Source organism: Trichogramma pretiosum, unplaced genomic scaffold (genome assembly GCF_000599845.2).
Source record: "Trichogramma pretiosum strain Unisexual culture from Peru unplaced genomic scaffold, Tpre_2.0 scaffold116, whole genome shotgun sequence".
Taxonomy (NCBI): domain Eukaryota; kingdom Metazoa; phylum Arthropoda; class Insecta; order Hymenoptera; family Trichogrammatidae; genus Trichogramma; species Trichogramma pretiosum.
Window position 1 is genome coordinate 343,393 of NW_019641661.1, and position 20,439 is coordinate 363,831.

Genomic DNA, 20,439 nt, shown 5'->3' on the forward strand with positions numbered 1-20,439 from the left:
TATTTACAAAGATTTTAGGCAATATTAAGCATATTAAGTACAACATGTACAGATCTTCGACGCACATGTGTACAATTCTCAATTTCAAGTCTACAATTTTAAATCGCCGGTGAAACTGGTCTAAAAAATGTGTGGTGATGAACGTGGGTAGATAAAAGATGAAGGTTGAAAGTGACGGAGGAAAGTTGGATGGAAATATAAACTGATACGGGAGGATTTATTGATTTGAGACTGAACTAAAGATAGTTGAATAATAGATCCTGGAGTATGGTTGCAGAAGAAAAGAAGATCAGTTTAAGTCGGCGGCCAGGAGTTTGATGAAGGATATTGTTTTCAGCTGAGGTAAGGATCATGGATTGAAGGCTCATTGCTGTGTAAAAATACTATTTACAAGATCAGTTGCTACGTAGACAAAAGAATTCTTTATGGCGCTTGTGTGTACCGGTCCATGGTGGAGAGATTGTGGATTTGATCTCAGTGGGTCCCACTGGTCCAATACACCTGCCACATGGGTGAACTTTTGCGAGAGATATAGCGGATTGTTGTGTGATAGTACCGATACTGCAAGTGTAGCAATGAAGTACTGGTGGCGGTGCTCAACCGACAACCAACCCAGTTGGTGGCAATAGGGGGTTATGTGTTCTCTCCAGCCAATGTCTCCAGAAACAAAGCGAACGCACGCGTTTAGTGCTCCTTATAGTTGCAGGTTCTCATCATTGAATAGATCATGGTAAACAGCACAGGCATAATCAAAATGGGGAAATATAAGTAATTGTACTAAGTCCTTGCGATTTTGCATAGTGAGTGCATGCCTGTAGTGCCTCAAGGATCTAAGAGCCCCAAAAACTCTGGCCACAACGGTGTCCACCTGTTTGGACCAGTCGAGTTTAGACTGGATCCATACACCCAGGCATTTTACCTCCGTACTATAGTCAATCTGCGTGGTACCAATTGTGATCTTAGGCGCCAAACGGAGATCAATCCCTCACAGGAAGGGGTCGCTACCAATCAAAATGGCCTTCGTCTTTATGGCATTCAACGAAAGGCCGTTTGCCTGTGCCCACTCTGACACCGCACCCAAGTCACGATTTACTCTACTAATCGCTTGATCAAACGCATATAGTGGAAAGGAGTGGTAGACTTATAAATCATCAGCAAACATCATGTGTTTGGAGAATCGGAGTTCAGTAGGCAGATCATTGACAAACAGTGAGAAGAGCAAATGGCCAAGTACACTTCCCTGAGGCACACCCGACGTCGCAGGAAGCTATGTCGATATTCTACCGTCATTCTGTGCAACAGCCTGCATTCGTCCCCCGAGGTACGACGCGAACCAACGAACTGCTCGGTCAGAGAAGTTGAACTTTCTCAGTTTAGCGAGAAGAAGCTGGTACGGGACTGTATCAAAGGCCTTGGAGAAATCGATCAGGACGAGCACAGTAATCTGACTACTCTCGATGGCACGCCTCGCGTCATCCATGACACCCAGCAGCGCGGTTTGAGTACTGTGACTACGTCTGAATCCCGATTGTCGAGGGTTTAGCAGACATTTTTCATCCAGAAAGGATATCACCTGATATATACAGCCCTCTCGCACAGCTTGGTAATCGGTCTCGTGTGTGACAAGGATGTCACGACACGCTGCTTTGCTAACGGTATGATGAGGGTCAAAAGCCAGGCACGCGGGAAAACTCCCATTTCGATGGAAAAATTTACAATCCTGACTAGTGGTTCAAACAGAGCAGGGGTTGCCATCTTGATCATGTGCACAGAGATACTGTCAGGACCCAGCGCTCGTGAGCTTGATATGCGTGCAATTCTTAACATTTCAGTAGGAGTGGTAGGGCTCACGTCAAAGACCGGGCGATTCAAGTCAATTTGTAAAGCGAGCTGAGTGAGCAGGTCATCTTCTGACAATGGAGGGGAGGCTGATGAGATGGTTGCGAAATGATTATTTAATGCATCCAGTGAAAATATGCCTACCGATGAAGGGAGCTCCGGAGAAGCAAGACCAAGTCGGTGAAACTCGAACCACCTTGATTTGGCGTTGGGTGCCGACAATATCCTATTTGCGATGTAGTCGTTTTTAGCCTTGTCTAGTCTTGTTTTGACTATATTTCGGATTTTTTTGTAGTTATAGATATCTATTGACAGCTTCGAGTCTGAGGCACGTTTATAGGCGTGGTCTCGATCCTTCATAAACTGGCGCAAATCGGGTGCCACCCACGGCTCAATGGTGCAATTGTGTCGAACACAGAGAGCAACCCAGTAGTAAAAGATGTGACGGCTGCATCTACACCAGATTCAGAAGAAGCAAGATCAGCTGAAGTGACGTCAAGAGATTCTGTAGTCTGCCATGGTTCACCGATCCGAGTCTCCTTGATTGACTGACATTTAAAGGTTTAGGTGGCTTGACGGGTACACAGTATCGAAGCTCTATCAGATCATAAGCTGATAAAAATGGGGTTGAGGTCTTGCTGTAATGACCCACCGGAGTAGAATCACAATCATGGGATGATGAGTGGGTTCGGACGGGACTATGAAGAGGGCGAATGAGTTTACGAGATTTCTGAATTTTATTGCAGTTTGGTTTGATACAGCTAAATTGGTGTTCCCAATTGGTGGTCACCAGTGACGATTATATTGGCATAATTGGAGGATATTGTAGTAAGGGCATCGAAGAAGGATTCTAGTTGGGTATAGTGAAGTCTTGCATAGATCACCGCAAATAACAATGATACATTTAAGGGTCCTCTATACACACTCGGTCGGTAACTAAATTCGCGTATTTTGTACCCATTTTCTTCATTTAGTATACAACCTATGGTCATGAAATTTTTTGGGAGTGATCACGAAACTAATACAAATATGCCTATGAAGCTATTTTTTCAGATAATTGAAAAAAAAATTTTTTACAATGTTTATATGATTGTTACATAGAGTCTGTCATTTATCTTCTCGCATTTTTTTAAAATACTTTGATACAAATGAAATAAGCAGCTAGGTATAATTAGTCCGAATTCCTTTTGTGCTGCATTAATGATTGCAAGCTCGAAGTCGTATGTCACAATTTGGGGAGCAATCATCAGAATTCCAAACTTTTTAGATGTTGATATGGTTACTCGGAAGATTATTTGATATATTTCTTTCGATTTACTTGACAGAAAAGAATACATAAATGGAAGAGTTACATTCATCTCGATGCTATGAGCAAGTTGTTGGATAGATGCCATTATCACAAACAGTTGATAAAAAGTATTGGGAGCTGTTTAAACGTTTCATCGACGTATCATATTCGGCTTCGTGCTAACAGACTAAAATTTTATCTTGTCCGAAATATTGAAATTCGGTGCTCTTTTTCGTTGTTTGAACAGCTTCACCATTTGAGGTATGAGTTGAGTGATCCTTTAAGAGCCCACCTGTTTCAAGAGTAAGTGATTTACCATCCTAGTAGTTTTTGCTCGCGCTCTGCAGTAATCTATTTTTAGCACCTCCAATAGCTTGTGGCATTTCTTCCGTTACAGTGATTGAAGTGTATATAGCCGCCTATGTGTAAAAAAGGTGAATTTCCGGATTTAATAATTTCCATTGCGTGAACTAATAACTTTTACTATAGAGACGTAATGATATACTGTTGAAATCGGTTTGAATATTCTGATCTAAGGCTGATGTTTGCTCTCGAGGTGCTTACCGTTCTATTATTGTTACTGGGTTACGCACAAGCTTTGTTGCTCAGACTGTTAATATTTTGGAAAAATCATTGGAAACAATAATTGTTGAAAAAATCAAAGCATTTGAAAAATGACATTGGAAAAATCAAAAGTTTAGAAAAAATAACGTTGGAAAAAAAATTTGGAAAATTCGATGCCCAACCAAAAAAGACGACCTCATTTTTTTTGTCCTTTTACGCTATTTTCAGCTATTTTATCATTTTTGTGGAGCTTTGAGGTTATAAATATGATTTTTAAGTACAGTTTAGAATTTTAAATTAAAACCATGATTTAACAATTTTTTCATATTAACCCTAGAAAATGTTATGTCCGGGCTATTTGTTAAATAATACCCGAACATTTATTTTAATCTAACTGCACCAAAATCTGAGATACACGTTTAAGGTTTGACACAAAACTTTTATTATAGAGTTTGCACATATAAAATGGATATTATATTTTTCGTTACACTTTTAGTTATAATGTACCACGCGATTGGCTCAGTTGTAGCTCAATTACAAAAAACTAGGATAAGGTGTTAGCGCGTGAAGACCGCAAGATGTAAGTGCGTCTGTCTGCGAGAGCTGAGAGCCGACCGCCCGAGATTACAAAGATGCGTGCTATATATAATAATTGTTTAATCCCGAATTACAGTGGGGCGATATTGGAAGATTACCCGAATTCGCGTAAGCTATCCCGTGACTAGCGCGTGGTATGATAACCCATAAATTACATCATTCTTTTATTACCCCTTTTAATGACGTTATATCGAAAAACTCGAGGTCGAGAAACAGCGTGACGAGACTCGATTTTTTGGATATAACAAAAATCAGAGTAACAATCATTATAACATCAGAAAAAGAAAATTTTATTTTGAGACCCTGAAGATCTAAGAGGGTTGGACCCAGAGAGCTTAAATTTTCAGAATTTTTAGGATTTTTACTTTTCAATGTACTCTTCAAAAGTACATAATATAGAAAAAAAATGTTTTAACTATCACACTAACTATGGCTTAGCCCATACATATAGATCGGGTCTTAAAATCTTCAAAAAGTACGCTTCAGTACTGTTCTGAATATTTTGTGAAACGCCATGGATCAGTATTGATGAAAAATTCACGTCAGTCAATCCTATCCCAATATTTACAAGGAGACCACCCCAGCTCCGAGTCATGGATTTGCTCCAAAAATTTTTCGGGGTCTCCTTCTACCCAGTACTGAAGCTCTCTGTGCTTAGTGTGATCTCGTGGGCCCTCAGGGCCCATTTTTCAGAAGATTTTTCACATTATTAAAAAATTTTTGTTATTTTCTATATCGATATAGAAGTACTTAAACGAAAAAGTGCAACGATAAAAAGTTTTAAAATTTTCCAAAGAATCTGCTTGAATTTTTTCACATAGTTGAAGAGGCCGAAATTTGACGCTTTTTTATATAGATTTTAGGACTTCTCAAAGAGAGTGGTAGATGGTCCCAAAAATTCTAAAAAAAATTCAAGCAGATTCTTTGGAAAATTTTAAAACTTTTTATCGTTGCATTTTTTCGTTTAAGTACTTCTATATCGGTATAGAAAATAACAAAAATTTTTTTATAATGTGGAAAATCCTCTAAAAAATGGACCCTAAGGCCCATGAGATCAAACTAAGCACAGGGAGCTTCAGTATTGGGTACCAGGAGACCCTTAAAAAATTTTGGAGCAAATCCATGACCCGGAGCTGGGTTGGTCTCCTCGTTAGTATTATGAAAAATTAATATCATCGGGATTTCAGAACTTAAGTAGGAGTTTTTTTGTCAATCAGGTGCGGTATGAACATATTATACAATAAAAAAAAATTTTTTTAATTCTTACTATTTTTATGACCATTTTTATATATAAAACACCATCTTGTCCTCTTAAATTAATATACATTGCAAATAGTGTGTAAAAAAGAATTCAAAACATTCAAAGTGGTGTGTGTTATAGTATAATAGAACGTAGATTTTAAACCAAACGATGAGATTTGAAAAAAAATAATTCATTTTTCTACTTTTTGACAGATTCACGGAACCAGTTTTTCAATATAAAAAACTAGCGACCCCGTCGTGGCTTCGCCCACATTCAATTTTTAGGTGTATAGGAAGAATGTGAAAATGCATTTGCATAAAGAGAATTTAGACATTTTTGTTTAATGTTTATATGGGCATTTTTATTTATGTGAGTGCGTGTGGGTACACAATATTTTTAGTTGTGCCTGTTGGCGCGTACACGAACAAATTTGATGGTTTACCAACTCGTGAACAGGCCATGTAAAGTTGTCCGTGTGAGAAGCACGGAATTTCTAAGTCGAGTCCGCACATTTGCCATGATTGGCCTTGTGCTTTGTTTATGGTCATTGCAAAAGCAAGGCGCACAGGGAACTGGAGACGTTTCAGCTCGAAAGGCATATCAGTTGGGATCATTGGAATACGTGGCAGAAGAACATCCATACCCTTTAATCTTCCATTTAAAATAGTAGCTTCGACGATATTTTTCATAAGTTTTTTAACTGAAAGTCTTGTACCATTACATAGTTGAGGTGGATTAATGTTCCTAAGGAGAATTATAGGAACGCTCACTTTTAATGTTAAATCATGTGGTGGCATTCCAGGTAGATCGAGTGAATTCAAAAATCCAGTAGTATAATTAACTATTTCGTCTTGATTCATTACTGTGTCAATAGATTTATAAGATGTTAATTCGCCTGGTATTTCTTGGAGTATGTGGTAATTGATTGTATTGACATCGTTGTTTTTAGCTGCTAAAATAGTACGTTCACTAAGCCATTTATGGTTTTTGTAATTGAGCACAATATTTGGAAAAACCTGAGTGATTAATTCCTCTTTTGTCGATGTGATTGTACAGAAATTCTGTGGCAATGCAATTAATTGAGTAGATCTGTCGATGACCATTATTCTATTTCCAATATATAATAACTGTTGTGCAAATATTTCAGCAGATGTATCTCTTTGTAACTCAACCCGCATATTTGTTTTTAAACTCAATATTTTAACTTTGTTCCATAATAATAAGGATTTCAGGCACGCATTCAATTCATCAGCGCGGCCGGCGTTGAACGCGGAATAACAGGCAGAGTCTGTCTTAAGTCTCCGGACAATAAAATGAGTGCGCCTCCGAGGGTTGCACTGTTTTCTTTCAAATCTTGCAATGTTCGATGGAATGGAATGAATTCGAGGAAATACAATCCACCACGCTTATTTGCTATTGCATTAATGATTGTGTTATACACAGTGCGTTGTTCTGTTACCAATTTCGGAAGATTTGTTTGAGTTTAAATGTTTAATTCGTGAACGTTATACTGCGATTCACGTTGCACATCGCGTTCATAAGGTTCAACCGCAGATCGAATCGGTGCACATAGTCCCAGTTGAATTAATGTTTTATTGTCGATTGCTAAACAAATATCCTCAATCAAAATGAGTGCTTCGTTGAATATTGATGTTTCAAATTATGCGTCTGGATTTGATGCTCTGAAGCGGTGCAGAATGTCTTCGCTCATGAAATTTTTATTATGTTCCCAAAGATTTTTTGGATTAGAAGGAAAATACGTCGTTAATATTATAGAAAATAACATTCTGATTTGACATGGGTGGCCGCTATTTGATGCATCAGAGAGTGTAGTATATCCCAATGTGCATCGTTTTCAAGAAAATGTAACTTGCAGCAAGCATCTCGATAGGTTTTACAAATTTGACCATTCACAGTTCTTAAATCTTGAAAAGATGTTGGACCTCGTACATGAATTAATAATAATCTCAAATAAAAACATTTCTTTCTCCAGAGTTTCTCCAAAAATACAATATTTGACAATGAAGTCCATGAGAGATTTTAATTTTTGTCTAAAAACACGTGCGATAATGTCATGACGATCTGAAGAAGATTGTCCATCGAACAGAAGCTCTTTAATTTCTTCTAAATTCTAAAGGTCTTAAAAATACCTTTAATTTGTCGGTTTCAAAAGTTTAATTGCTTCAAAATTGGCTGCTGTAGAAACGTTTGAATATTGTTGAAAATCACCAAAATTAGCTATTTACTTGAGTTAAGCTCAAGATGTGGCTATCGTCGAAAACCTCGGGGTCAATTTTTTTCAATAAGGAATTTTTCAGACAAAAAAAGTGAGTCCAACTACGTCTTCGACGAGTCAAAGCTCCGCTTTGTAGAATTTTTCAAAAATCGCCAAAAAAAGCGAAAAAAACCACGTTTTTCGACACTGTTTTGTCGCTTGGTACCTCTAAAAATTTTTTTCCGGGCTAAAACTTTAGGAAAAGTCTTTTTTTATGTTGTTTAATAACATATATTTTTTTCAACTTTTTTTGAAATACCACCACGCACACTTTTTTTAAAAAGTAGGAGAATGACCCATATGCATCATACTATTAAAGCTTTTATTAGTATGTTATTGGTGTGTTGTATTAGAAAACATAAGGGGGGAAAGGTACCTTAAACCTACATTTATAAAAAATTTATTAAAAATGAAGAAAAAATTTTTTTGGAATAAACAGAGAAAACTTTGTTTTTTTTCACTCTTTTTGCAAAGTTTTTCATTCTGGAATATGAAAATTGAGGTCTCAGTCACCATAGAACCCTTCTCGATGAAGCAAGCCCACAGTTCTGACAGGTACCTCTGTGCCGTAGGATCCAGCTAGAATTGATGGTTCAATCATGGTCATTGGGGTCTCATTTTGATCATTAGATGTGTATTGACAAACGCAAGCACTTTCAGATTTTTTAATTAGTTATACACAATTTGCCAGCCACATAAACACATTTATTCATTAATATAATATGATAAAATGATAGATTATGCTATAATATACCCTGAAAAAAGTGCTCATTTATCCCAATACCTTTGAAAGTGCTTGCGTTTGTAGCCATTCTCATGTACAACAATCCCTGAAAATTTCAGCTCGTTTGCTCAAACGGTTCACATGGAAAGTTACGGCAACAAAGCAATTTTGAGATGAAACGTAACTGCTCAAGAGTTGAAAACAACAAAAATACACCAATATATGTCATAATAATACTCTCATGTCACTGAGGCTGCTTAAAACTTTTTGGACAATAAAAAACAGTAATTCAATTGGAATTTTCAACATATTGGACCCACAAGGACAATGTTCAATTATCCCAGACAGCCACACAAAGCCAAATGAGCTAATTTCATTATTACATTTTATAAGTTGTACCAAAATGTTAGTATACGCCAATATGGATTTTGTGGAAACTGGTAACTAAGTTGATTATGTCCAAATCAACTTTTCACACAAATATGCACAATCTCACATTAGAACTTGAACCTAGTCTTCTACCACTATATACTACTATTCACTAACATTCATAGAACATTAATAACTGGATCTATAATTGGAAATAAAATCACTCAAAATTGATCAATTGCCACTAATCTTGTTCATCACATGCAACATACAATAATATATATGATACAGTAATATACACATACATAAAGTACAGTGACATACATATGTGGCATTTCACATCAACTCTCCCACGCAGAGAGCGACTTCATTGAAGTGAAGAGTCGTGGCGTGCTTCTTCACGAGAATAAAACCCACGGGCCCCCAACAACGCGACCCGGCCAAAACCAGCAGGCGACACAACCTCGACGACACAAGACACGCCCGGATGCGATCGTGGTCAAAGCCACCAACGGGGCAGCTGCGTCATATGCAGATATCCCGCGTAAGCTCTACGCGGAACCGAGTCTCCAGGACACTGTCGGCAAGAAGGTCGAAAGCATCAGGCACAGTGCATGCGGAGTGCTGGTGCTGCGACTGAGCAAGGGTGTCCACGATGTCTCCGCCCTGACCACAGAGCTGGGAGGCGTGCTTGGCGATGTTGCTACTGCCAGCGCCCTACGACACACCACCTCGGGACCTGGACGAGAGCACCACCGCAGAAGAGGTTCGGAGAGCCCTTGGCACGCAGCTGAGCAGCCCCAGACTCGAGCCAGGCGCTGTCAAATCACTCCGCAAGGCCTATGCAGGTACACTGACGGCAGTCATCGCACTTTGCGACGATCTCGCGGTGCAGGCAATAAAGCTCGGCCACCTGAGAGTCGGCTGGGTAAGCTGCCGTATACGTGGCCGTGTGGAGGCTACGCGCTGCTACTGCTGCTGGACCCCAGAACACGTCGCGGTCCGGTGCAAGGGACCCAACCGCACCGGGCTCTGCTATCGCTGCGCGCAGGAGGGCCATCGGGCCAAAGACTGCAGAAATCGACCGTTGTGCATCTTCTGCAAAGGCCTTAGCGCAGATGAACACGCGCCCACCAGCCCGAGCTGCCCACGAGCCAGAGAGACCCTCCAGGCCCACCGTCGATGAGGTTCCTCTAACTGAACCTAAGCCACTGCGAGATGGCCCAGGACCTACTGCGCCAGACCGTCCGTAAGCGGAGCATTGACGTGGCCATCGTATGTGACCAGTACAGGAACCTCGATTCGCCCTACACCTGGCTCGCTCACACCGACAAGCAGGCCGCCATCTGGGTGCTTCGTGGCGCCGTAGTACAGGAGCGTCCGGTGCGTGCAAGGAAATACCACACCTGGGCCCGCATAAACGACATCTATGTCTTCAGCGTCTTTGCCCCCCCGAGACTCACCGACGAGGAATTCTCAGCCCTCCTCGCCAACATCACAGAGGAGGCTTAGGGCAAAATACCACTCGTCTTTGCAGGTGACTTCAACGCCTGGTCATTGGAGTGGGGATGCTCGGAGACCCGTGCGCGTGGCACCGTGCTCATGGACTCCCTGGCTCCGTTCGATGCGGTGCTTCTCAATACGGGAGACACGCCGACTTTTGTCGGCCCGAATGGACAATTGATAATAGATGTCACCTTCGTCCGCGACACACTTTCTCCTCGAACAACATCATGGCAAGTGAGCAAGCTGACACGCACAGCAACCACCAGGCGCTGTTGTTCGGAATACGTGACGCCAAGCCGCCCGGACCCGCACCGCTCCGCAGCTGCAGATGGAACTCTCGTTCATGGTAGGAAGCAGACGGTGCGCTAACCAGCCCTCAGAAAGAGCAAACTGCTAAATCTTCCTTTCCCGCGAAGTAATGCCTAACGGCGGTCCCGCGGGGAAAAAAAACAACAAGAAGGGAACAAGAAAGGAGAAGATAGATCGTACATAAATTATGTAGAAAGCAAGAAAAACTATTACTTCGTCAAAAAATAATGTAAAATCTTTTTATTGTAACTATCTTTAATTTTTCTAAAAATAAAAAGGTCAACTCTCCCAGTGCCGCGCGACGCGGCAGAATTAAGTCAAATCACTAAATTTCTAAATCGCTGTAAAAGTACTAAAATGCACCGAGAGAAAAAACAAATACATGATTTCGATGGGAAATTGCCTCAGCTTTCCGATAGTGTTTTTTAAATAGTCTAGATCGAAAGATCAGGAAATTTTCCATCGATATAGATATTTTCCAGAAAGGCGTTTTTTGATTTTAGCGAGATATAGCGAGAGAAAGAAGAAAAAACGTGGTTTTAGCGCGCGCGAGCGGCCGGGCATGCAAAAACCACGAAAAAGCCACGTTTCTTCGATGGAAAATTTCCTGGTCTTTTGATCTAGACTATTTAAAAAACTCTTAAAAATGAAGTTTTTAAGATAATCGACTTTGAAGTTTTCCCAGCGATTTTCCTGGGTAAAGCCGAAAATTTCGAAAAATCTGACCTTACTATCGGAAAGCTGAGGCAATTTTCCATCGAAATCATGTATTCGTTTTTTCTCTAAGTTTATTTTAGTACTTTTACAGCGATTTACAAATTTAGTGATTTGACTTAATTCTGCCACGCCGCGCGGCACTGGGAGAGTTGACGTGAAATACCACATATAAGGCATTTTGTTAGAAGTATCCACATGGCCCAATTAAATGAAATTACTCAGTTTCTAACTCGCGTAAAAAGTATTGAAATGCACTTAAATGAAAAAGGGAACCCATCGTTTCGATGGGAAATTACTTCAGCTTTCCGATGGTGTGGTCAGATTCTCTGAAATTTTCCATTTTTACCAAAAAAATTTGGCATAAAGTTTAAAACGCTAATATCTTAAAAAGCCTATTTTTAAGATTTTTTTAAATAGTCCCAATCGATAGCTGAGGAAATTTCCTATCAATAAACAAGTTTTCAAAGTGTAAAAATGATTATTACTTAGTGAATACTTACAAGAAGACCACATGAGATGCGGGTCACCAAATGTCCTGAAAATTTTTTTCTGGTCTCCTGGTAACTAATAATGAAGCCCACTATGCGTAGGTTGATCCAATGAGCCTTCGGGCCCACTATAAAAATCATATCTAATGTATTGAAAAATCTTTGTGATTTTCTAACCCGTAACAGGACATCTTAAACGAAAAATTGCAAAATGTACAAGTCTTAAAATTAGTCAAAGAATACATTTGAGTTTTTTCAGAATTTTTGAAACCTACTATCACTTATTTTCAAAGGTCTCTGAAATTCTTAAGAAAAAAGTAAAAACGTCCTAAATTTGGGCCTTTGAAAATAGGTGATAGCAAGTGTCGAAAATTCTGAAAAAATTCAAATGTATTCTGTGACTAATTCTAAGACTTGTACATTGTGCAATTTTCCGTTTAATATAGCCTATTACGAGTTAGAAAATCACAAATATTTTTCAATCAATTAGAAAAAGATTTTTAACATGGGCCCTAAGGCCCGTTGGATCAAACTAAGCATACGGGGCTTTATTATTAGATACCAGGAGACCAGAAAAAAATTTTCAGGACATTTGGTGACCCGCATCTCATGTGGTCTCTTGTTAGTAATCATGAAAAATTCAGTCCTCAGTAATAGACACATGCCTGCGCAGTAATTCATACACCCGTGCAGTAATAGGTGCAACATTTTTTAAATAATTTAATACCCTAAACCTCGAAAGAAATGTTTTCTATGCATTGATGAAGCTCTCGTCTGTTATAAAAATGATTTCCAGTTTCATAATCATTTTTATATTCGTTAAATTTACTTCAGAATCAGAGATCTGAAAAGTGCGCAGTAATACCCCCTTTTACCCTATGTATTTTAAATTTAGAAAAATATATTTTTTTTTATTTTGCCATAGTCAAAAATTATACATTATTTATAATATTTTGGTTCGATAGTATAGTCGGCCCCCGATATACGCGGGAGATAGGTTCCTGAAGGGTACCGCGTATACCGAAACCGCGTATACGGGGACCCATGGCTTATGGAAAATGGGGGGATACGTTCCAATGAAAAAAAAATTAACCATTTTTTATGAAAATTTTTTTCCATTTCTTGAAAAATTGAGTGATTTCGGGTTGTTTCATTTGCCGTAAGTAGTTTTTGTGCAAATCTTCATATACTTGTAAAGCTAATTCACAATTATATTTGAAACGTAACGATCTAATCATGATCGGATCGTATGCCATGGCTTCGTCGATTGCACTCTGTATGGAATTTATGATTATCTTCAATTTACTGAAGTGAAACTGCTGTTCTGAATCGTCTTGTTTTTCTTCGTCTTCTTTTACTGTTTCGTCAGCTTGGTTGATAATTTCTTCAATATCTGTAACAGTTAAAATCCCGGTAAGACCAAATCTAAAATTTCAGAGGCCTGGATATCTTGGAATCCTTCTCCACCAACTGATCTCGCCAACTGAACAACACTTGGAATTGTTTGTTCGTAAGATGGAGCAGGTCTTCGTGGGTCAGTTACAAATTCTGGAACAATTTTGACCAACTTCTGTTGAGAGTTGCTTCTGCACACTCTTGCCACGCTTCCTGTATGAATTTTATGCAATCAAGAATGGAAAAATCTTTCCAAAATTTTCGCACGACATTTTCGGAATGAAAATTGTCAGAGTCTCTGTGTCTATTTACAGTGCGCAACATATCTTTGATGACTCGTTTCAAATAGTATGACTTGAACGTAGCGATCACTGTTTGATCCATTGGCTGCAGTAACGAGGTGGTGTTTGGTGGCAAAAATTCAACATCCACTTCTGGGTGTTGCAAAAATACTGCATCTCCATGACTTTTACAGTTGTCGAGTAAAAGCAGCACTTTGAAAGGAATATCATTTTTGGCAAGATATTCTTTGACTTCAGCGATGAAACTTTGAAAGAACCACTCTTTGAAGTTCGTTTTAGTGACCTATGCTGTTTTTTTAGATCGTTAAAAAACCGGCAAGTGTTCCTTTTTTTCCCTTCAGAGCTCGTGGATTTTCACTTCTATACATCAACATCGGTTTACATTTAAAGCTTCCAGAAGCATTCGCACACAACAGGACCGTGAGTCTGTCTTTTGCCACTTTAAATCCAGAAGCTCGCATCTCCTCTTGAGTGATGTACGTGCGAGAAGGCATTTTCTCCCAATAGAGCCCAGTTTCATCACAATTAAAAATTTGTTCCGGTCGATAGCCTTTCTCTTGAATTAATGTACGAAGCTTGGGAGGATAAATTGCTGCAGCATCGTGGTCAGCAGAAGCACTCTCACCTTGAGAATGAAAATGTTTTCAAAACCCCATCATATTGCAGAAAAAAATAAAACCATTCAATCAAATTTACCTGTGAATTTGACATTGCGTAGCGAAAATCGTTCTTTGAATCGTTCGAACCATCTCTTACTGCCGGAAAATGTTTCGCCAGTGTGATTTTTTAGTTCCAAATGATTGTAGAAGTCCAATGCCTGTTGTCGAATGGCAGAGCCATCAAGCGGAATTTTTTTATGTACAAGATCTTGAATCCACACGTCTCTCCATTTTGAAGAAGCTCAATCACTTTTAATTTTTGAGCAATGTTCATAACTTTCCGATTTTTCGATTTTTTCGAGCTCTTGTAATTTTAGGCGCCATTCTAAGAAAATTGTCGATTTAATGTACCCCGAGGTTACGTTAATAATAATACAATGAAAACATATAGCATCTTGAACATTGCCTCAGTTCAAAACATCCGCGTATACCGAAGCCAAAATCCGCGTACAGCGGGGGAATTCGCAATTGGCCATCCGCGTATAAGCGAAATCCGCGTATACCGAAACCGCTTATACCGGGGGTCGACTGTATAACTAAGTTGTAACTTATTTCATGTGGAATCTGCGTGGATCATTTTTGTAAAAATCTGCCAAGAGTTAAGTTTTCAAGAGATAACCGAAAAATCTTGGCAGATTTTTACAAAAATGATCCACGCAGATTCCACATGGAATCAATGCACTTTCCTTGTAGAATCCACGTATTTCCCACGCGGAATCTGCGTGGATAATCCACGTAGAAATTCACATGATTTTTCAACCGGGATAACATTCAAGTTCAAGTTACTAGAACGTATGTGTTATGTAAATACTAGAGTATGTAGAGTAGGGTGGAGCGAAGTAGGCGAAAAATTTTAAATCACTTTGGAATAGTGTTCAAAGTTCATCTTTTACACAAACAAAACAACAGCCGTTCGCTAGACGTTGGCAAATGATATTTTCTACTGCAACCAAAACGTCAAACTCCGTTTTTTCGTATTTTTTCGTTTTTCTCGAATAAAAATTGAACTTTAAGCCAAATAAACGAAATAAAACGTACCGGACCCTTATAAATTGATCCAACCTTTTTTAAAATACAATAACAATCAGTTTTGATTGTTATAGTTACTCCTAAAAACTCTTGTGTTACTGGTATAGCCCCAATAACGACGATTTTTCGACTTTTTTTGCGATTTTTTGTGCATTTTCGATATCGTCCCGAATGCGTAATCTGTAATAAAAAACAAGTCTGAGACCGGTAATCGCTTTGTCAAGAAGTACACTTTGAAGGTACAAACGCTCATTTTGATCGAGCTATAAGGAAAAAAACGTACCGAGCTAAAACATCAGCCATTTTTTACACTCCTTATACTATTTTTCCATGCTATCGAAAATTGGCACGATCGATTCGTTTAAAAATTTTGAAAAAAAAACTTCTTATATACGTTAGATACAATGTATAGTACTTTTTGTCTCTGAAAATATGTATTTTTTAGGTTGGCAACATGCCAAGCCTATATCGTTTATTCAAACTAATGATGAAAATGTTGTTCAAAAATTTAAAAAAACCATTTAACGATCGCCTTCTGAACGCTTCCTCACATTAGTGTATATCGGGACACTAATGTAAAAAATCGAAAAGTGCTTGCGTTTGTAAGTTCAAGGTACCTTTCCCCCCTTAAGTGCACTCTGCCAATCACTATGTGAGCGCGTCTCGCTACCAAGTTAAAACGTGAATTTGTTATCTAGTTGAAAGTTTTTTTATTATTTTGTAATTACGCCGATTTCAGTGTAGTCTCCGAGTAGTATTCAGTATAATGTGTGTGAGTAGTATACCGAGAGCAAAGACAGTCAGTGTGTTTGTGTGTATGTGGATATTCTTTACGTATATTCAGCCAGTGACGACTACTTGCAACTTGTATCAGCTATCTTCATGACAACGCGAGTATTTTTTGGTAAAAATAAGATTTAAATTAAAATCGTATCATCTTTGTTTGACCCATATGTACTTTTAATTCTTACCCTTCCTTAGTAGTATTTGCAGTAAAGTTTTTAGGTTAAATAAAATTAACAAATATCTATGAAGCGTTCGTGCGCTTAGTATCAGGATTCGTCACACTACCATATGATGCACGCAAAGTCGAGGATGTGCCAATGTAGACGTGAACTGTGGATCACTCCGCTTTTCAGCCGCGACCCCCAACCTCGCCGCCACTACCGGCGTCGCGCGCCGACGCCACCAGACTATATAACCAGACGTACCGGCTCGCTGCGGGCATTCGCTCGTGAGCTCTTGAACTGAGCATATCTCCCGAATCTCCGGAGCAGTACGTCACTCTCGGTTTACCATAGTCACCAAGACTGCTTGGTGCCTACTTGTGCTTCTCTCAGATTACTGGAGGACACACACACACGCATATCTCTCGGACTTCCAGAGATTTTACAACTCCTCGAGTTGTTCAAGGTTGTTGACTTGGATAGGTACAGTTCATTTTAATTAAAGTAAACTTTTTTTTCTCCAACGAAACAATCTTTTTTTCACTTCACCCTTCTCGCCTTCCCCATTTCCTGCTTCGGTCGCTAGGTCGCACTCAGCAAGCGACGTGTCCCTGCCAGAGCATAAGCGGTAGGCTCGTTTGACGACAAAGTCACTCGCTCTTGCTCACGAGAAACTTACCAGCCCAGCTCGGATTTCCAGCTTGCACGGAACATTTTCTTTCGAGTCTCGCAGTTGCGATACCGCTTCAATGTAGGAAAGCTGGACCCTAGCTAGGAGAAACCTGAATCTGGAGTCAGAGAGAGGAGTGATGCATCACTTAAACTCGGTTAGAGTTGTCCCGAGTGGCAACACTTTGAGAAGGCTGGTCATCCTAATACTGCATTGGTCAATTCGATCAGTCGTGTTGAGCGACAGTCCGCCGGTACAGTGCGCGGAAAAGCTTTCTTTTAAGTCAGCTCTCGCGACAACTATGGAAGAAACACCGTGTGTCCGCCAGCCGATGCGTCCTGTGCTGGTCACATCAGAAGAGCGATCGCTGGCGTGCGAGACGCCAGGAAAGCGTCGAACAATACCTCCTCGACCGGTTGATAGAGAGCTGGAGACTTTGCCCGACTCTTTCTGTGGTTTGGTTATCCGCACACTGGAAGTGCATCTCCACGACAAGGTACCCAAGTTCGATCCTTCAGACGAATCACGAGATCTCTATGATCGTCTGAATCGATGAAGTCTCGCTTTTCTGCCACCCAGTAGACTTTAGCCCATTAGACGAAGGAGAAACGGGAGATTTAAGACTCAGAGTACATTGCGTAGACACCACGAGCGGTTGTGGCGCTACCTAACCAAGAAGCGCGAGAAAAGGAGAGAAGCGAAGTACAGTCCACCGGTCTTTTTCAGGACTACACACAATCAGCCCTTTCAGGGTTAACAAAACATAAAAAAACGTAGACAGGCTATCTGTCCCCACAATTGCATAAGCCTTCGTCAGATATAGAACCGAACTTATCACATAGAAACATCAAAAATTCATTTTACATTATTTTATAATTAGAATCGGAATATTTGAATAAACGAATAATAAAATACCATTTCTTTTATCAGAAAAAAAAATACAATACAGAAATTAGAGCCACCATACTCAAAAAAATTTGGTCAAAAAAGTTATGATGATGCAACAAATAATCAAAATCCAGAAATAGAAGCTTTAGATAGTGTTAACAAAATCTTGAAATTTGGGAGGATGCCTCATTATCGGTGAGTTATTTATTGTGACAAATAAATTAAATGTAATTGAAATGATTTTAAAGCAAATTTTTAAGATTTTCTTTAATTGAGTTTGTCAATTCCTTACACAAGCACACAAAATAAGCTCAGTTCAAGTGACGAGACTCCAATTACTTAATGTTTTTGGGATTGCTAATATCCGAATCCAACACAAGCTTTTTTCTAGGTTTGCTTATTTTTGAGATCACTTGAAGAGCAAAATATAATGATATAATAAAAACTAAAAATTGAAATACAATTGGAATTTTGTTCGTGTTAACCAAGTGTTCTTCTTATCGAGAAAACATGGACCCTCGTAAACATAAACTAAGTTTGTGTTAAACGAAACAATCAAAATTCATATTGAAAATGAACGGATGTTTTTTTATTAAATATGAATATTGATTTGAATTTGACCGTTAATATACAAAATAATTCGTTATAGATTTTTGAACTTGAGAATTGTGTTTATTAGGATTGGTGGACAAAATCTCCAAACCAAAACCTCCAATCCAAAAGATCCAACGGCAAAAATAAGTCCAAAATCTAAAATATCCAAAAAGTCCAAAAATCCAAAAATTGTAGGCCCAAAAAATAAAATATCCCCAAGAAAAATAAAACAAAGATATGTATAAAAAAATCCTTTATTAAAGGTGTAGGTAGTGGCCAAGGTCCTTGATATATTTATGCTGCGAATCGTCCTCCACGTATTCATCATAACGCATCACGATGTTCATTATTCGATCCTTGACTGTGACAAAGTGACCATCGGGCTTTTTGCGAACAGCTTGGCCCAACTGAAGTGTCGCCTTTTTCATGTTGCAATGGTATAGGCAGCTTGCTATTTATTCCATGCCACATTTACAGCCCTGCGATTCACTCTTCTGACTGTGTATTTGCCCTGCTGCGTGCGGTATCGAGCTCGTTTTTTTTTTTTTTTTTTTACGATGCGATGCGCTTCAGCGCGAAACTACTACTAATGAGCCGTGCTCATTACTCCCATCAATGCACCTCGTCACAGGTGGGGACCCTGTCGTCCCACGTGACAGTACATATACATATGTATACATATATAAATGTACGCATGTACGTGTACATACGCTGCAGCTATGCATTTTTCATTATTGGACTTTTTTGGGGTTGGGCAAATTAACTTTGGATATTTGTTTTGTTGGACATTAGATAATTGGATCTTTTGTACCTTTGGACTTTTTTTTTGAATTTTGGGTTTTGGATATTTTGGCATTAGAACTTTTGTTTTGGAGATTTTGTCTCCCTACCGTTTATTAGAAATGTATTTAGAATTCATGTAGTTTAAACTTTCAATGAATCGCATTGTAACATCGGTTGTAGAATAATAATCTTCCATTATTTGAAGGGCATTCATTATTTGTATATGGCTTAGTCTTTTTTTTTAATTCTTCGTCATTCTTTGAATTGGCAATTTCATTATCGTTTTCGATAATATCTTCGTCACTTAAGTTATTATTGTCATTTTCTATTGAAATACATACAGCAATATCAGCGTCAAATTGTGTGTATTCATCAAACGTACACACCTGAAATAATGTCAACACAAAACTTTTTATATGTTTTTATTTTTGTTTAATTTTTAATATTTACCATTGGATTAACCGTTATTTCCTTCATTAAATTCTTTAAGGGCTAAAAGGGGGCTTAATTATTTATCATTTTTCAATTACAGTATTAGGCTGTAAAAGTAAAAAACATGTTTTTTTTCAATAACACAAATGATAACTTTTTTCAATAGCCTATTTGAAAGTATTTTGTCAAGTTAGATACTTAGAAACAATTGAGTACAATAATAATGAGGGTATTGGTCATCAACGCAAGCTATACGCATATGTAAGCTAACTGTCGTAGAAATCCAAGATCAAGCATTCAGCTAAAGGAGCCTATGTAGTTTCATTTTGTTCGATAGCCAATTGGCCATGGTCGCAACCAAAAGCTAGCCATAAGATGAACTGTAGCTACTCCTGTGTACAATTTTCTAGAATTTAGTATTCATTTTTTATCATTTTCCATAAATCAATTTCACTTTGCTATATGTACAAGTCCACTCCAGGTACACGTTGAAACGATCCATTTTTTTAAGAAATTCATAAAAATCCGATTTTCTTCGAGCGCGCCTAATTTTTCCTGCTTTAAAAATCACCTCAGTGGACACTTTTATTGTTAGTACTTATCTCAAAGAAAAGAAAGAGACTGCGAGCGATGGTGTTGAATTTAAAAATCGACCTCGACCATGTAGTCGAAAATCAGGTAAAATGGGCAAAAAACAGCCAAAATCCCGGCTTTATACGCATTACGTTGTTCCATATCTTAATTCTGAGCTCAGGTGGTGGTTGAAACATGTTTATTAGCCTATAAGTTGATGAATCGCGGAGTTTAGAATTAGCTGAAGC

At 38.7% G+C, this 20,439-nt stretch overlaps 1 protein-coding gene across 1 annotated transcript in view; it reads left to right on the plus strand.

The window, feature by feature from the left end:
* LOC106648904 (disintegrin and metalloproteinase domain-containing protein 11) overlaps positions 1–20,439 on the plus strand; it is a 225,584-nt gene that overhangs the window by 189,487 nt on the left and 15,658 nt on the right. Inside the window, exon 20 of the mRNA XM_023460222.1 lies at positions 17,852–18,004. Coding sequence (XP_023315990.1) covers positions 17,852–18,004 — 153 coding nt within the window. The remainder of the gene's footprint in view (positions 1–17,851; positions 18,005–20,439) is intronic.